The sequence below is a fragment of the Macrobrachium rosenbergii genome, chromosome 3, assembly GCF_040412425.1.
Source record: "Macrobrachium rosenbergii isolate ZJJX-2024 chromosome 3, ASM4041242v1, whole genome shotgun sequence".
Lineage (NCBI taxonomy): Eukaryota > Metazoa > Arthropoda > Malacostraca > Decapoda > Palaemonidae > Macrobrachium > Macrobrachium rosenbergii.
This window is the reverse complement of record NC_089743.1, coordinates 79,946,594-79,963,571: the sequence shown is the minus strand read 5'-3', so window position 1 is coordinate 79,963,571 and position 16,978 is coordinate 79,946,594. Positions and strand designations below refer to the sequence as shown.

The window sequence follows — 16,978 nt, the reverse complement described above, 5'->3', positions numbered from 1 at the left end:
GGGGAGGAGTAGCCCAGGCATGCAGAATTCCAGTCAGTTCAAGACACTCCACCAGCTCTCCCTCCAACCAGTGAGTCTTCCTAATGTAAAGGGACCGATGGCTAGGAGATCGTGGTCGGAACAAACTTTACTTTTTAAAGTAATTGTGTTATTTTTCTTAACCTGAGGTCCTTTACATTACATATTATGCCCGCCTCTGGCGCCACCTCAATCTGAACCTGGACCGCAAAGGCAACTGAATAAGCCATATCCAGGCAGGCGGGTATACCAGCCTACCTGGTTTAGTTACTGCCTAACCACCTTGTTCAAGAGTAACGGCAAAGTTCAGTTTCGCCATAAGTACTCCAATGTAAAGGACCTCAGGTTTGTATAGTTAGGAAAATAATAATTTACTTTCAAAAACTGTGATTTTATCATGAAAATAACATTTTTACCCATAAGACAGTAGTACAGTAATGTATTACAATATTTATAATTACTACATAATTTTATATAGGCAACTTACCAAGTGATTAACTAGCTATAGTTTCTATTAACCCTTAGCTAGAATTTTTGAAATTCGCGGTAGTGTTACTTTGTCTTGGTTAGGTGACTAACCCTGCCCACTTTCTGGGTAAGAGAGGAACTAGTCCAGCAAAAGAGCTCAGTATGTTTCTGCCTGCTAATGGCTGTACTTCAGTCCTGGAGGTCGGCTTTCAATTCTGCAAAGATCCTGCTCTCGACTTCGGAGCTAGACCATTTGTTCAAACACCTTTTTAAAGTTTTCGAGGTGCTTAGTTTATTAGATTGGGCAGTGGGTGCCCTTGCTCGTAAGATCAAGGATTGTCCTCATGTCCTGGAGGACTACACCTCAGATTTTTTGGGTGTTATATCTTGTCTCGACAAGGGTATAAGGGACAGATCTCTGGAGCTGGCTTCCCTTTTTGTGATGAACATTTTAAAGAAAAGGGAGCTGTGGTGTTCCTGTGCCACTAAAGGTGTGACCCTGTTGCAGAAGTCCACTCTTCTTTATTCCCCACTGGATAAACAACATTTGTTCCCACAGGCTACAGTTCTTCAGATTTCTTCTGACCTTCAGAAGAAGTCTACTCAGGACCTCATCGCTCAGTCTGCGAGGTGCCCTAGAGAAACTCCGAAATTCTCCTTTAGGATGGTTTCCCCTGTCCAACCTCAGCCCTTTCGTGGTAGGGGCAGGCAAAGAGGCTTTTCCCAGACTTGTGCTAATGCCCAGTTCGCCTCTCGAGCGATCAAGAAGTCCTCCCCTGAAGCTCCCTTGCGTGAGATCCGCATCCTCCGTACGCCAGTAGGAGCAAGGCTCCTTCACTTTTGGGAAGGATGGGAAGCAAAAGGAGCAAAAACCTAGATTGTGGGAGTTTTGAGGGAGGGATATTGCATCTCATTCATATGGAAGCCTCCTTTGACTGGTCGTATTGATGGCCTACTCGGCAGCCTCCAAGAAGTTTTCCTCCTTCTCCCAAGAATGTCTTCCCTCCTTGAGAAAGAAGCCATCAAAGTGGTCGAGATGCCAGCTCGCCTCTGGGGTTCTACAACAGTGGGTTATTGTGAGTCCCCAAGGCCTCAGGAGACTGGGAGGCCAGCCCTGATGTAGTGCCTGAATTTGTTTGTCCAGAAAACCAAATTCAAAATGGAAACGAGCCAATCCATCTTAGCGTCCTAGACATGGGAGTGGATCTCTCCTCTAATTAGGATTTGTCCAATCTTATTAAGTCTTATGATACGACCAAAGGTAAGTCAGAGAAATTAGTAGCTTGGAACTTGGACTTGGTCTTAAAGTGGTTTTTAGAACCTCCTACAGTAAGTTCAATCTTCATGAGAGATTTAACAAGGAAGACTGTTTCTGGTAGCATTGGCTACAGCTAAGCGTGTTAGCGAGTTGCACGCATTAGATAAGAGAATTGGTTTCGCTCTGGTGTGCTGTATTTGTTTGCTCTTAGGTTTAGCGAAGAATGAAACCCCTTACAATCTTTGGCTTCGTTCCTTCGCTATCAAAAGTCTGGTAGATGTCTTATGGCCTGAGAATGAGGAAAGGGCCCTTTGCCCTGTAAGGGCACTTAAATTTTATTTGCAAAGAACTGAAAAGATTTATGGTGCATCGAGCAACCTTTGGTGCTCAGTGAAAAATCCTTTGCGTCCTCTCTTGAAAAATGCTCTGGCATTTTTTCTTAAGGATCTTATCCTTGAGGCTTATTTGCAGTTTAAGATTGATGACTTGCCTTTAGTGAAAATGAAAGCACAAGAATGTGAGAGTTGTAGCCACGTCCATGGTTTTTAAACATAATTTGTTGCTTTCCTCAATTATCCAGACAACATATTGGAGTGTAGGTCAGGTCAATTTTGCCTCACATTACTTGGGAGCTAAGTCGAAACTATATATGAGAACGTGCGTACCTTGGGTCCGTTTTTGGTTGCTGGCATGATGATGGGAGAGGGAGTGTGGGAAGTGTCCCTTCCATACATTTTTTTTTCTTCGCCTTGAAATAAGGGCATTGAGTTGTACGGGAGCCTGGGGTACTATGTATGTGAAGTGCCCTCCAGTTTGTTTTTTCTGTTGGGTAGTGGTTTTTAATTCATGGTCTAGGTGACTACATTGATTACTCTGGTTGTTTTTGTGTATGGTATTGAGCCCAGGGCAGGGGCAACTTTTTCATTCTTTATCTGCAATCAGAAAACTCATTCACAGTAAAGAATCCCGCTAAGAGGCAGGCGCTTCCTGGCTATACTGCTATGCCGCACCTGGTTGAGATGAGCGCCAACCAGAGGCAGTACTCTCTTTAGCAGCTCCCTCGTCAGGTAAGGAACTAGCAAACATTTTACCAATGTTATCATTTTTTTTCTATTCTCATTTCATTACAATTTTTAATGTGTTTGAATAGATAGAGCCATGCATCCCACCTCCTTCAATGTGGGATTCAGCTATGTAATTACTTGGTAAGTTGCTTATATAACAATGACATTTTTATAATAAAATGAAGTTTTATATATATATATACACTTACCAAGTAATTACATGATCAGAGCCCTCCCTCCTCCCCTCGCATGTTTAAATTAATTATTTATATTTTACTGTAAAGATTTCTACTTTCTTGAAAATCTACCCAGCAGCTGTTATTGCCTGATACTTAAATAATTGTCATTTATTGTTACTGAGACTTTTTAAAGTACAGCACATTGAAAAAAGGCTGTGAGCTTGAGTGCTCCATGAAGCAAGAGAATTCAAACTCATGGTCCAGAGGCTATGGCATAATCTGCTGTGAGACAAATGTTCAGTAAATTTTGAAGAAATGTTTTATAGTGCTGCTTAAGATGACTTAGCTGCTCTTTATGATTAATTTGGTAGGATAATTGTTGAAGTTTTGGTATTCCTGGTGGAATTCAGTTGATTTCATCATAGCTGTTGTATGTCTGTCATTCAGACACAGCAATTATAGGCGTGGGGTTGTAAATTATGCAGAAATTATATAAGCTGCCGAATTAAATGGAAGTCAGACCCCTTTATTTTTTTACCTTAGAACTCTGAGCTTTTCTCTTAGTTTTTAAAGACACACCAAAAGTTTTGTAGTACTTTTCCTAAAGTATGAAATGGAATTTTGCAGCCTTATGTCATGTTCTTCAGCCTGAAGAAAATAGTTGTTGCTATTGAAGGAAGTACCTTCTGAAGAAGAAACACAAATATGTACAAACCAGTTATACAAGAAAAGAAAATTGAAATAAATCAGGTTCAAGTAATAGAAATTGTTTTATCATTACCTCTATAATACCATGAAAGCTGCTTTAGCAAGTGAAGAATAAACATCCACCTAGAAGATGATTTTTCTTGTTTATGGCTCTCTTTATATACAGTTGTTTTGTAACTGCAATTAGTTGTAGGATGTGATGTAATTTTTAAAGGAAATTAAATGAATTCATATGACTATTGCTGTATTGCACTAAAATATTTTTACATTTCCCAGGATGAGTGAATCAAGATCCATGATGGTGGGGGTGGTGGAGGAGCTGTTTTTGGATGTAGGGGACAGTATATGGATGCTCCTTGAGGCTCTAGGCTTAGGACCAGTATTGACAAGACTGAGGCATGAAGTTACGTCTGCCTCGACAAGAGGCAGGCGGAGGTCCATAGTTCGCATTCTAGGGTCAGCATTGCCACTGAAGCCTGTAGAAAGACCATATCTCAGGTACCCCTTTAAGTTTTTTTTTTTACACTTAATATTCATGTATGATTCATTTGAGTCATTTAAATTAGAGTTGTTTGGGTTAAATGCTTACCTCAGTAAAGGGTGGGAGTACATGTTTTGTGTTGAAAACATTTATACGTAATATTTATATGACAGGCAGTCCCTGATTACTGGCGGGGGTTCCGTTCCGACGGTGTAATGATAAGCAAAAATTGCTGATAAACAAAGATTGGCAATTTTTTGGGCTTTTTTGGCGATTTTCGGTTATCGGCACCAACTCCGAAAATTGCCGATTTTTGTCACTTGACAAGCACCAAAAAAACGGATCACCGATAACCGAGCCCGCCGATAACTGGGGACTGTCCTGGTTAATGGCAATCCAGTTTTACGGGGCTTGTCTAGCGCTGAAAATTGCAGATTTCCACTTAACGGCGCCGATAATTGGGTATTGTGCCAATACATACAGAGGTTATAACTAAGAAACGCCGACTAAAAATTGTCTGTTGGGTGCCAAATGGACGCACTGCACGCTGACTACAAAAATTTCCAACCTTTGGTCAACTTTGACTCGACCGAAATTGGTTTATAATAAAACTCTACATTCTAGTAATATTCAATCATAGCTTCATTTTGCAACAAATTGGAAGTCTCTAGAACAATATTTCAATTTACGTGAATTTTTTGAAAAACTTTTCCACCGTAACTCGTGGGCCGAAAAGATGAAAATTTTGTCATTTTGTTTATTTTTGGCTCTATATTATATTACATAAAGTTTTATATATGAAAATGTGTTATTTCATGTACAATACAACAGAAAATAACTCATGGTTGTAGCTTATAAGTTTTGAAATGTGCCAAAATTTCAATCGTCAACTTTGACTCGACCGAAATGGTCAAAAACACAATTGTTAAAAATCCTTACATTCTAGTAATATTCAATCATTTACCTTCATTTTCATTGGAAGTCTCTGTACAATATTTCGATTTATGGTGAATTTTTGAAAAATATTTTACATTTCCCCAGGAAATTCTTTTGTCACGTTGTGAATGTTTGCATTGTTTTATATTAGTCCATAAAGATGGAAATGTGGGGGGTGTAGAATACAACAGAAAATAAGGATGGTTATAGTTTTATCAGGATTTTCATATAAATCACGGGGACAAGTCAACTTTAACTCGGAAATGGTAAAAACGCAATTATAAGCTAAGGCTTACTCTAGTAATATTCAATCATGTACCAGTATTTTGCAAACAAAACTGAAGTCTCTAGCACAATATTTCGATTTATGTAAATTTCTGAAAAAAACTTTTTCCACGCAGGCGGTAAGCCTAACATCTCAGAAATTCTTTCATGTTGTAGTAATGTTTGCAGCTTACATATTAGTCGTTACATAAACTTTTATATATGAAAATGTGCGCAATTTCATGTACAATACAACAGAAGATAGCCATGGTTGTAGCTTTTATCAGTCTTGAATATTTTCACATAAATCAGCATAACTAAGTTTTCAACCTCTCGGTCAACTTTAACTGACCAAAATGGTAAAACGCAATTGTAATAAAACTTACATTCTGTATATTCAATCGTTTACCTTCATTTTGCAATAAATTGGAAGTCTCTAGCACAATATTTGGATTTATGGTGAATTTAAAAAAAAACATTTTCAGTAAAGCGGTGGGCCTAACATCTCAGAAATTTTTTCGTTGAATTTGCAACGCTTTTATATTAGTGTTACATAAAGTTTTATATATGAAAATATTTATACAATGACATGGTTGTAGCTTTTATCAGTTTTGAAATATTTTCATAAATCATGTGATAAATAGAAAAATTCGACTTTCGGTTCCGTTCGACCAATGGTGAAAACTGCAATTGTAAGCTAAAACACTTACAGTCTAGATATTCAATCAATTAGCTTCATTTTTCAACAAACGTGTAAAGTTTCTAGGGCAATATTTCGATTTATGGTGAATTTGAAAAACATTTTTCGGCACCAGCTATTTAATTCATGCATCATTTGTGATAATATTTTTCTTGTTGTTTTTGATTGTTTTACAATTTGTTATATACCAAAAATCATCACAATTTAGGTACAATACAACAAAAAAATTAACTCATTAGCTTTAAGCCAGCGATTTGTATACAATTATAAGCTTTTTTTTCGCTGTCATATATTCCAATATTTATATATGATAATGCATATTTTTTTTCGGTTTCTGATGGTTGCATACTGTCTCAGGCAATGACAAAAAAAAATTTCCGAACTCTTAATTCAAAACTGCCACTGTGATTTTTTTAAAAACTTTTTCCGCTTCGGCGTTAACTCACCGAATACTAGACGTTTTGTAGAGGCCATTAAGGGTTGTAAATTGGCGCTTTTCGGCACTGATAAGCCCGAAAATCACTGAAAAAGTGCTGAAATCGCCGAATTTCGGTTAGCAGCAGTTTTCGGTTATCATCACACCCTCAGAACGGAGCCCCGCCGATAACCGGGGACTGCTTGTACTTTGAAAATAAGTTTTCATATATGTAACTTACCAAGTAATTGGACAGCTATACTTTCTACTCACATGGCAGTTAAAAATTTGAAGTTCGCAGTAGCAATTCATTTGTTTTTTAGTGTAGGTAACTACCCACCCTCTATCGGGGAACAATAGGTACAACAGAACAGAGAGAGTCATTTCTTTTCTGCTGGTGTTCGATGCAACACTGAATGTTTTGGTGGTTGAATTTGAGCTTTTCCATCACTTTTCCCAAGGATTCGGTGAAGTACTGATTGTGTTGGTAGCTTTTCAGCTCAGCATAGTTTGGATTACTGCAATTTCTCTTTCATGATATCTGATTCTAGTTCATCAAGTATTAGATATTGTAGAGAGGATTGCAAGACCCGGATGGCGATCTGTGCAAAATGTAGAGGACAAGAGTGTCTGAAAGATCTTACTTGTGCTGAATGCGATGGATGGGATGAGAAGAAATGGAAAGTTTTGAGGTCTCATTTGGATAAATTAGATAGGGATAGAAAGAGGAAGGCGGCTGCCGGAGCCGAAGGTAGGGTCAGAGAGTAGAACCTCTCACTAATATTCAAGTTGTGGACCTTAATATTCCCTCTTGTCCTGCCCTTGTTTTATCCCCCAAATTTTGGCTATCTCAAGTCAGCTTTTGGAAGTCCCAGTAATTTTGTGAGTAGTAATTAACAGGTTGAAGTGAAGAAGTAGATTATAGTTGAGGGAGTTGTACTGAAAATGTTGTGAGTGAGAATAATACAAGTTCAAAAGGATCTGGATGTATGTCTTACATTACAGTCAAGCTTTTGATAGGGTGAAACATGGAGCGCTAGTGAAATGTAGGTGTGCAGGAGTGGATGGAAAATTGTCATGTAATTAGAAGGCAGTAATTGATAGTGGAACTGAGTGAATAGATGGAGGTGAAACAAATTGAGACAGGACTGTGTGATGTCCCATTTCATTTTCATTGTATTGAGCTTATGCAAAGGGGGAAGTTGATGTGGATGGTGTGAGTGTTGTTGATCAGGAAGCTAACAAAAACTGGTATGCTGACAACACAGTATTGGTTGCTGATTCAGAAGGAAAGCTTCAGGATTGTTATTGAAGGTGAACAGTGCCAATGATGGAAAAGACTAGTTATCAGTATTCAAGGACAAAGTATGGTATTGATAAAGGCCAAGAACAAGTTAGTTGTGAATTGAATATAAATGCAAAATAATTAAAACTGATAGACAGATTGCTACATTGGTAATGAAATAATGTAAAATGTGCATTGTGATAGATACAGTTGGAAGAAAAAATGGTGAAAACATATTTGTCCAGTTTTGTTTTATGGATGTAAAATGTGGGTGATAGCAAGGTGCTGGAAAAGAGACTGAAATCAGAAGTGCAGAGTTAGAGGTGAGTTTCGTGAGTGTCATGAACTGAGAGGGTAACAAATGAGAAAATTTCAGAAAGAATGAACACATTCAGGAAAGTTTTGAAAACAATTAGATGATAACTCAAGTTTTTTGCATGTGTTAGTAGGAGGTGTTGGTGACTTTATGTCTGGCAGAAAAGATTGAGAGAAGGAAGGGAGAGATATATGGATGGAATAAGGAGAGTGAGCTATAAATGGAAAGTTATGAAATTGGGAATAAAGTTTATATAAAGTTATTGTGATCTAGCTGTGAGGAAAAGTAACTCCTTCCTTTTGTATTCCATAGTTGATATTTTTTCAATATGCTGAGGAATTTGTAAGAGGAATAAGGCTTTAGTATGAGATGAAATTGAAGTCACGTAGGTGTTGTGTACATCGGAGTTTATGTTTTTTTGTATCATAAGTAAAACGCCATTTGGAATTACAGTATTATGAAGTCAATGTTGGTTTTATTTCCAGAATATGGTAGTTTTGAGCTCATGTTTAGATGCTAACAAAAATATCTGGTATAGTTACTTAAGGTTATGACTACTTTTATTGTGCCTTGCATGTTGTAGTGCCATGTTGTATTCCTCTGGTCCCCAATGATGTAGGTTTCTCTCTTACTTTGTAATCATTATCTTCATGTTTTACTGTCCAGCTATCTTAGGTATTTTCCTACCCAATTTTTGGTCATTATTCAAAAATTATTTATAATAGTGAACCCTCGCCTTACTTTTATCATGTTACTTTCTATCATTCATAGAATGAGGCTTTGTTGGGAAATTGCTCATATCAGAATATACATATTAAAGGGTTTTGTTAGAATACTTTTTATAGTTATAGATTTTGCCACATTGTTCTTTTACTCTCCAAAGCATGTAGTTTTTTGGATATTGGTATATTTGCTTTTTTAACAATTTATGCTGAAAGTGAATGAAGGTTTGTATTATGAAAATAGTCAAGTAATTTTTTGGGAAAGGCAGTGGATGACCAAAAATTGGTGAAAAGAGGTAGCAAGGGAGAAGTTAATTTTGTTGCGTTTCCTTAAATGATGTTAGAATAAATAGTGTTACATAAAAAGAATAGATGGTAAATAATAGTGCATAATTATTGTTGTTACAAATATCTCAAATTTAATATTTCCTCTTTATTTCAGATATGTTGCACTGAGAAGTTTAAGCACCTCCTGTGATTCACTGTTCTCCTCACAGGCCCAAAGCCAGATAGATCCTAAATGGCTTGCTGATACCGAAAGATCGAGGAGCTTCAGGTAGATGTTTAATTTTTATGTTTATTATTATTTGAATTGCATGTGGTTTTTTATTACCATGCTTGCCAGTATGTAAGCTAGATTATTTAAAAGAAAATCAGTGTGTCTTACTAGGTGAAGTTTACCTTGTGGGCTATGAATAACATGGTTTCAGTGGGAAATTATTTCATCATTCAGCAGATTTACATTCCAGCTTGCAACCTATTTGGCACAAACATCCTTTATTATTGAACTGGGAAAATTTTCCTATCCATTCTCCCCACCTGAGGACACTTCCTCACTTGCCATCTGTTGCTGCTTCCTCTGAATCTGTAGCAGCTTTTTACTTGTCAGCTCTTATCTGTGATCCTCCACTAACTCATCCATGTCTTCACCACTGACCTCCAGGCCCATGGACTTGCCAAGATACACAGTCGAACTAGGTTCATTCTAGAAGGCTTCAAATCCCCTTTGAGTTACAGCATCTGGCCACAAAATCTCCCAAGCAGAGTTCATGGTCCTGTAGAAGACTTTACACGAGGCCTAATCATTAAGAGTTAGACAATGAAGGATATTAAAGTGATTCTCACTGAATTCTCTGAGGGTCAACTGTTTGTCAACTCTGTCACCTCATGACACCCCTAGAAAAACCTGTGCGTAGCATTTATTAGAATTAGAGATGACTTGCTGGTCCATGGGCTAGATCAGAGTTCTGTTAGGGGGCAAGAACCTAATGGTTATAAAATTGAACTCATCAAAGAAGTCGTCCTGCAAGTCTGAAGGGTGGGCAGGAGCATTATTTTAAAACCAGCAGGGCTATCAGAGGCAAATTTTTCTCCAGTAAATATATTTTCACATGTGAAACAACAATTTCATTAATCCTTCTGTGAAAAAACTGTCTGGTGACCCTGTTTGCCCTCCACATCGCAGGTAACTTGACTTTTTTAACAATATTCTTTTTCAAAACTTGTGGGTTTTACAACAGTTATACACTACTCAAGACATGAGTTTTAAGACTTTGACACAACAACAGAGTTATCGTGTTCTTCATTGGCCTTAGGCCTAGTAATGCCTTTTCCTCACAAGTAATTTAAGTCCTGTTTGGCAGTTAGACACTTGTTGGGGAATAAAACATAATTCCTAAACTCATGAACAAATTCATTGGCAGCATAGTTGTTGACATAGGCCTCACCACACTGGGTATGCCACTTCTCTTTTTAAAGTTATCCAACCAGTCGTACCGGGCTGTAAACACTTCACGAACTAAAGCACTTGTTTAATGCTCTGCTTCCAAAAGATTGGCATGCAACACTTTTGCTTTTTTTGTATGACATGACTTCAGAAACACTATCACCCATTAACTGTTTTTCAATTTTATACAAGTAACATACCAAGTAATTACATTGCTACTAGTTTCACTTGCTGAGCAGCTAAAATTCTGAAATTCGCTGGTTGCGCTATTTTGTTTGGCTAGGCGACTAACCCCGCCCACTTCCGGGGGAAGAGAGTAACAACCAGCAAAAGGATTCAATTTGTTTCTGCATTTAGCAGCAGTTCTGATTTTAGAATTAGTCCTTCCTACTGATTTCTCATTGTGTTTGGTGAAGTATTCCCCCTTGATGTTGGACCACCTTGACGTGGTGCAGGGGCTCTTGAACCCCATGAATTTGTTCCCAGGTTTGAGTCCAAGAGTCTCATATATTATTATATATTTCTTTGGACTAATTTTGTGGAATTTTCTGCTTTTTGTAAAATTTATGGGACCTGATAAATAGGAAAAGATATCATAGCTGGGATTGGGTTTATATCCGAAGCTAAGTAGTGGGAATTGTGGTAGTACCATCAACTGTGCGATAATGTTCGGACCTGGGTGATATCAGATTGATAGCTCAAGGGCGGAACTATTCTTCAGGGCTGGACCACGGATTCCAGGGGTGTCTGGTTCTGGGGATAGGACTCTTGGCAATCTATCCGGTTTGCCCATAACATGATTAGGGTGGGGATGATTGTATTCTTGGAATACTCTCAGTCCTAGCAAGCTGGTTTGGCTTACACTTGGTCTACTCTAATCATGTTGTGCCATCCCCTATGGGGTAGGGTAGGGACGTGGACATTTGGGAGCCGGCTCTCACTTGTGCCATTGGTGGAAAAATAAACTCCATGAAAAGCTGATGATACCTTTTCAAGGTTTTCAGGTTCATTTTTTTTTCTCCCTCTCAAATCTTTATGATAGTAAAAATAAAGATTTGAGTACCCCTGGGGCCTTTGATGGTAGTGACTCGGCACAGTTGATGACTGCTGGAACCTCCTCTGACAACTGTTTAGAAAAATGTAAAAAAAATCTTGGCATAATTACACTGGAACCCTATGCTCCAGTACAGAGCAAACTTAGAAAAGTAAATATCATCTTGCCCAACCTTCACTCACTTCGACTTCCTCTTTGGGAGTGGAAGTTGGTCAAGGTTTCTAACCATGGAAACAGAACAACAAACTTCAGCCCTAAAGTTGGAAAGCTTCTTACCAAAAGACACCCAACAACAGAAATGTCATTCAGACAAATAAAAATAAAGATGTGGCTTATAGAAGCCACAACAAAAAACCAATCTGAAGACTATTTATCCATAAAAAGTATTGACAGTGTGAATGTAAAAGTAGAGAAGCATGACACTATGCACAGCATTCAGGATACTATTGTACTTCCTGAAAATAATGACGAACTGGTTGACAAGAATATGCTGTTGGACTTTCTTGAAATGAGATATCCCAAAGTCCAAGATTGTGAGGTATATATAATATCAAGTAAACAGAATACTAAAGTATTAAGAATTGCAAAAATAAAATTTGAGGGTCAAGATCTACCTCAAAAAATGGAAATTTTGGGCCAAAATAGAGAACTGAGACCTTATGTTCCAAAGCCTCTGCAATGTCAAAATTGTAGTAAATGTGGACAGATGAAGAAAAACTGCTGAAATGAACATATATATGCTTATTGTTGTTCTGACGAACATGCCACACAGTGGAAATGTAGTAAGCCAAAGTGTGTGAACTGTGGACAAGATCATCACTCAAGGTCCAAAGAATGCATGTTTTCTATGTGCAATACAGAATTGAAAATCTTACAAGAAAGGAATGGGATGCCTATAAAGGAAGCTAAATTGGAACTGAAAGTGAGAGGAATTCAAGATCCGTCTAAGAAACATATTCTTCGGTAACAAAAACCAGTAATGAAACAGAAACTCTTACAGACGGAAGTAAAGGAACACAAAAAAAAAATCCCAAGAAGAAAATGCCTTACAAACGAAAGCTAAATTGATAATGAATAAAGAAACAGGTACATATGATATGGATAATATTTTATCAAATTCATTTGAAATAATGCAAATAGCACAAGAAGATGCTACTACAAAAGTAGCAGAGGAAAGCTGTGATGGACCAGAAATTAAAGATAAAAGAGACCGTTGGAGAGAACACCACCCAAAATGAAGAAACCAACTATCAATAGAGAAACTTCAGTTAAACCAAAGACAAACGATATGAAGAAAGAACAAAAACAAGCTAAGAATGTACCTTTATCTCTTAAAATAATAGTAAAACCCATGGAGGCAGATGTCCAAAATATCGAAGGAGTTGAAGAGAACCGTGCCATAGATTATGTCAAGGGAGAAGAGATTACTTCATCTCCAATAATTGGTACAAGAACAAATGAAACGAAATATACATAATAGCACATGTGGATGTAACAGTTGTTTTGTTGAATTGTGCAGTAATAACAAAAACATAAGGAAAGATGGTTTAACAAACAACATAAGAAATTTTATGAAATATAGAAGAAAAGAAACCACGGATTTGAGTACCCATGAAAAAGGTTGCATATGCATTGAGTACTTAGTATATTATAAAGAGAAGCAAGTGAATGTTGTTAGTAAATTATTAGAAAAAATCCAAGTTGAAAATACAAAAAAAGAAAGTAAAACTCGACTGCTATAACATAATATTTTCAATAGCTATATTACTCAGTGTAACGTAAATGGTCTACAGACCAGATTACACCTAGGAGAAATACAAAGGTTACTAAAAGGATATGAACCAATGGTAGTATGTTTACAACATGTCAACAAAACAATATCAACAATAGGTAGATATACCTTAGCATCTACATCTAGAGAGGAAGAAGGAAATTTAGGTACTGTACTGCTATATATGTATATAATAAAGTATGGTATGACAAAGTACCTGTAAACTTTACTGACCTGCAAATATCGAGTATTATAATATAAATAAAAAATTATAATTATGTAATTTATAATTTATACAACCAACCTAATAAAAATTATGACATTGATAAACTTCAAGAATTATTTAACAATGCCAAAGAACCTACAGTAATAGTAGGTGATTTTAATGCCAACAGCCCAATATGGGATTGTAATTGTACAAACTCAAATAGAACAGAAAGCAAAATAGAAGAATTCATAGATTCAAACGACATGTGCTGTATAAATGATAACAAAATCAGCACATATTTTTCAAAAACATATGGAACTTTTTCCTCAGTAGACTTAACTCTATGTACAACAAACATAGTAGACAGATTGGATTGGAATACAGTTAATGACTTGCACACCAGTGATCATTTCCCAATATTAATTTCATTATTACAAAATAATCCCGCCCAGCATATCCCTCAGTATAACATTTATAAAGCAGATTGGGAACGATATGAATTCCACACTAGGAATATCCCACCACTTGAGTATGTACAAGATCATAATGAAACAAATAGATTTCTTGTTGATTTCATTAAAAATGCTGCTGATAGAGCAATACCAAAATCAAAATCTCATCCAGCAAAACACAAAGTCCGTCCATGGTGGTCTGAAAAACTAACAGAATTGATAAAAATAAAACACCAAATTGAAGGACGATTAGATAATTTGAATAGAAAGTTCAGTAAAATAAATAAAACATTACCAGTATTTGAAGAAAATTTACAAAAACTAACTATATGGTTATTAGAAATTGATACATTAAAACCTCTATGTAACAAAATATCTGCAAAATGTAAAAAAGAAGTAATTCAAGGAAGAATCATTTCATGGAGGAAATATGTTCAAATCAGATCTCTCTTAATAATACTCCCATACAAAAAATATGGGCAAAATTCAGGAAAACAAATGGTACCCATGTTATACCACCTAGACATGCCATACTAAAAGATGGGAAAAAATACTTGACCCAAAAGAAAAAAGTAATGTAATAGGAGAAAACCTAGGAAAAGTAAGTAGTGACAGAAATTTAGGTGAACACTTCCGCACAAAGAAAAATAGTATAGAATTAATAACAATAAATTTTGAAACCATAGAAGATATATATTATAATAGAAAATTTAATATAGAAGAGTTGGAATTTGCTCTCTTGAACAGCAATAAACCTTCCCCTTGAGGTGACAATATTTTTTTTTAAATCTGCCACTAAGCACCTTTGGCAAAGTCACACTTATTAGAGTTTTATAATCGCTTATGGCTTCGAAATTTATTTCCTGATGAATGGCGTAAAGCTGTAATTATTCCTATCCCCAAACCTGGAAAGGATCCCAGTAATGTAATCAATTACAGACCAATTTCTTTAACAAGTTGTTTATGCAAATTACTAGAGAAAATGGTAAATGCTTGACTAACATGGCACATTCGAGAAAATAAAATTTTGACTCCTGCACAATTCGGGTCACAGTGTGGCAGATCTAAACTGGATTCTCTATCTAACTTAGAAGACCACATATGAAGAGGATTTGAAAAAAAAAAATTACCATATCTGTCTTTTTTGACATTGAAAAGGCATATACTACTACATGGAGATATGCAATATTAAAAACATTACATAAAAACAGCATCCGTGGACATTTAGCCAGGTTTATCCAAAACTTTTGACAAAATGCACTTTTCAAATGAGAATTTATGATGTATTTTCAAATACATTTCCACTTGAAAATGGTGTTCCACAGGGAAGCGTCCTTAGTGGCTTACTGTTCACTTTAGCAATAAATGACGTCAGTAATAATCTACCTGTTGGAATTAAAAGTAACTTGTATATGGACAATTTTGCCATATATTATTAAGCATCTCGCTTAAAACATGCAGAGCCAATCATTAATAAAAATAGATGACTGCGCCTCATCTGTAGGCTTTAAATTATCCATACAAAAGACTCAAGCAGTAATGTTTTGTAAAAATAAAAAGTGGATAAAAGGTGAAGAAATAGATTTAAAAATCAGAAACCATAGTATACCAATTAGCCAAACAGCAAAATTTTTGGGATTAGTGTTTGATGCTCACTTGATCTGGAAAGCCCACATAACATACGTAAAATCAAAATGTAAAAGAGCACTAAATCTAATTAAAAACTATCGAACACTACTTGGGGAGCCGACATGCTTACCCTTACTTTACTGTATAAAGCAACAGTTCTGTCTGTCATTGATTATGGAAGCAAAGTATATGGCTCAGCATCGGACGCAGTGCTGAAAATGTTAGACCCTGTTCGCAATGAAGGCCTTGGAATATGCTCAGGAGCCTTTAGATCATCACCAAAATCATCTTTACAAGTTGAATGTGGTGAACTACCTCTGTCTCTCCATAGAGAGCTAGTAACAATGAAAAGTGCTCTGAGAATTCAGACAAGTGATTCTCCAACAAAAAAATTATTTGAATTAAGAGATGTATTTATAAATAACCATCCACCACCTTTCCCAGTTAGAGCTAGAAGGTTGTTTGAGTCGTTGAATATAAATACACAAGTGCCTTTAAAATCACCTCCTCCCTGGACAATGAATAGTTGAGAATTTTTACACACCTGAAATATTTATCAAAAAGTTACTTATATACTATACACCAGAACACCATAGACCACATACAGTAGAGCATATAAGTCGAAAAGGTCCACATTACGCAATATATGCAGAGGGATCTAAATCAGAGCATGGAGTGGGATATGCTGCAGTGTCCCAAGACAAAACTTATCAGTTGTTAAAGATAAAAGCACATGAGGTACAGGCAGTAGCCACTTGCTGGCTTTTACACTCAACCTCTCTCTAGCTGCCATAATCCAATTGACTTATTGGAAGTGGCGCTCGGTCTCCGCCAACTATTTTCTACGTGATGTCGAAACTGTGTTTGAGGACTACAGTACGCTGGGTCCGTTCTCTGCGGCTGGTGTGGCACTAGGGAATGAGGGTTAGAAGTGGTACTTCTATTTCTCTCTCTCCTTGATTAAGTTTGTTGAGTTTTTGGGAAGCCGGGGGCACTTAGTACCTGAAGTACCCTCCAAACTTCGTTTTTAATGGATGAGTAATATATGTTTTTTAAATGGTGTACAGGCAGTCCCCGGTTATTGGTGGGGTTCCATTCCCGACAGCGTGATGATAACCGAAAATTGCTGACAACCAAAAATTGGCGATAATAGCGCCGATCCTTGGTTATTGGTGCCGATAACTGGGGATTGGCGCCACCGATGACCAAGGATCAGCGCTGATAACTGGAGATCAGCGCTGATAACAGGGAATCGGTGTCGAAAATCCAGTTATCATCGTCGCCAGACAAGTGCTGCAAAACCGGATCGCTGATAACCGGGGAC

The 16,978-nt window shown here is 36.9% G+C and overlaps 1 protein-coding gene across 1 annotated transcript in view; it reads left to right on the top strand.

Annotated features, from left to right (window-relative positions):
• LOC136826066 (mitochondrial fission regulator 2-like) overlaps window positions 1-16,978 on the top strand; it is a 42,367-nt gene that overhangs the window by 8,662 nt on the left and 16,727 nt on the right. Inside the window, exons 2-3 of the mRNA XM_067082976.1 lie at window positions 3,972-4,193; window positions 9,257-9,370. Of these exons, the coding sequence (XP_066939077.1) occupies window positions 3,973-4,193; window positions 9,257-9,370 (335 nt within the window). The 5' untranslated portion in view covers window position 3,972. The remainder of the gene's footprint in view (window positions 1-3,971; window positions 4,194-9,256; window positions 9,371-16,978) is intronic.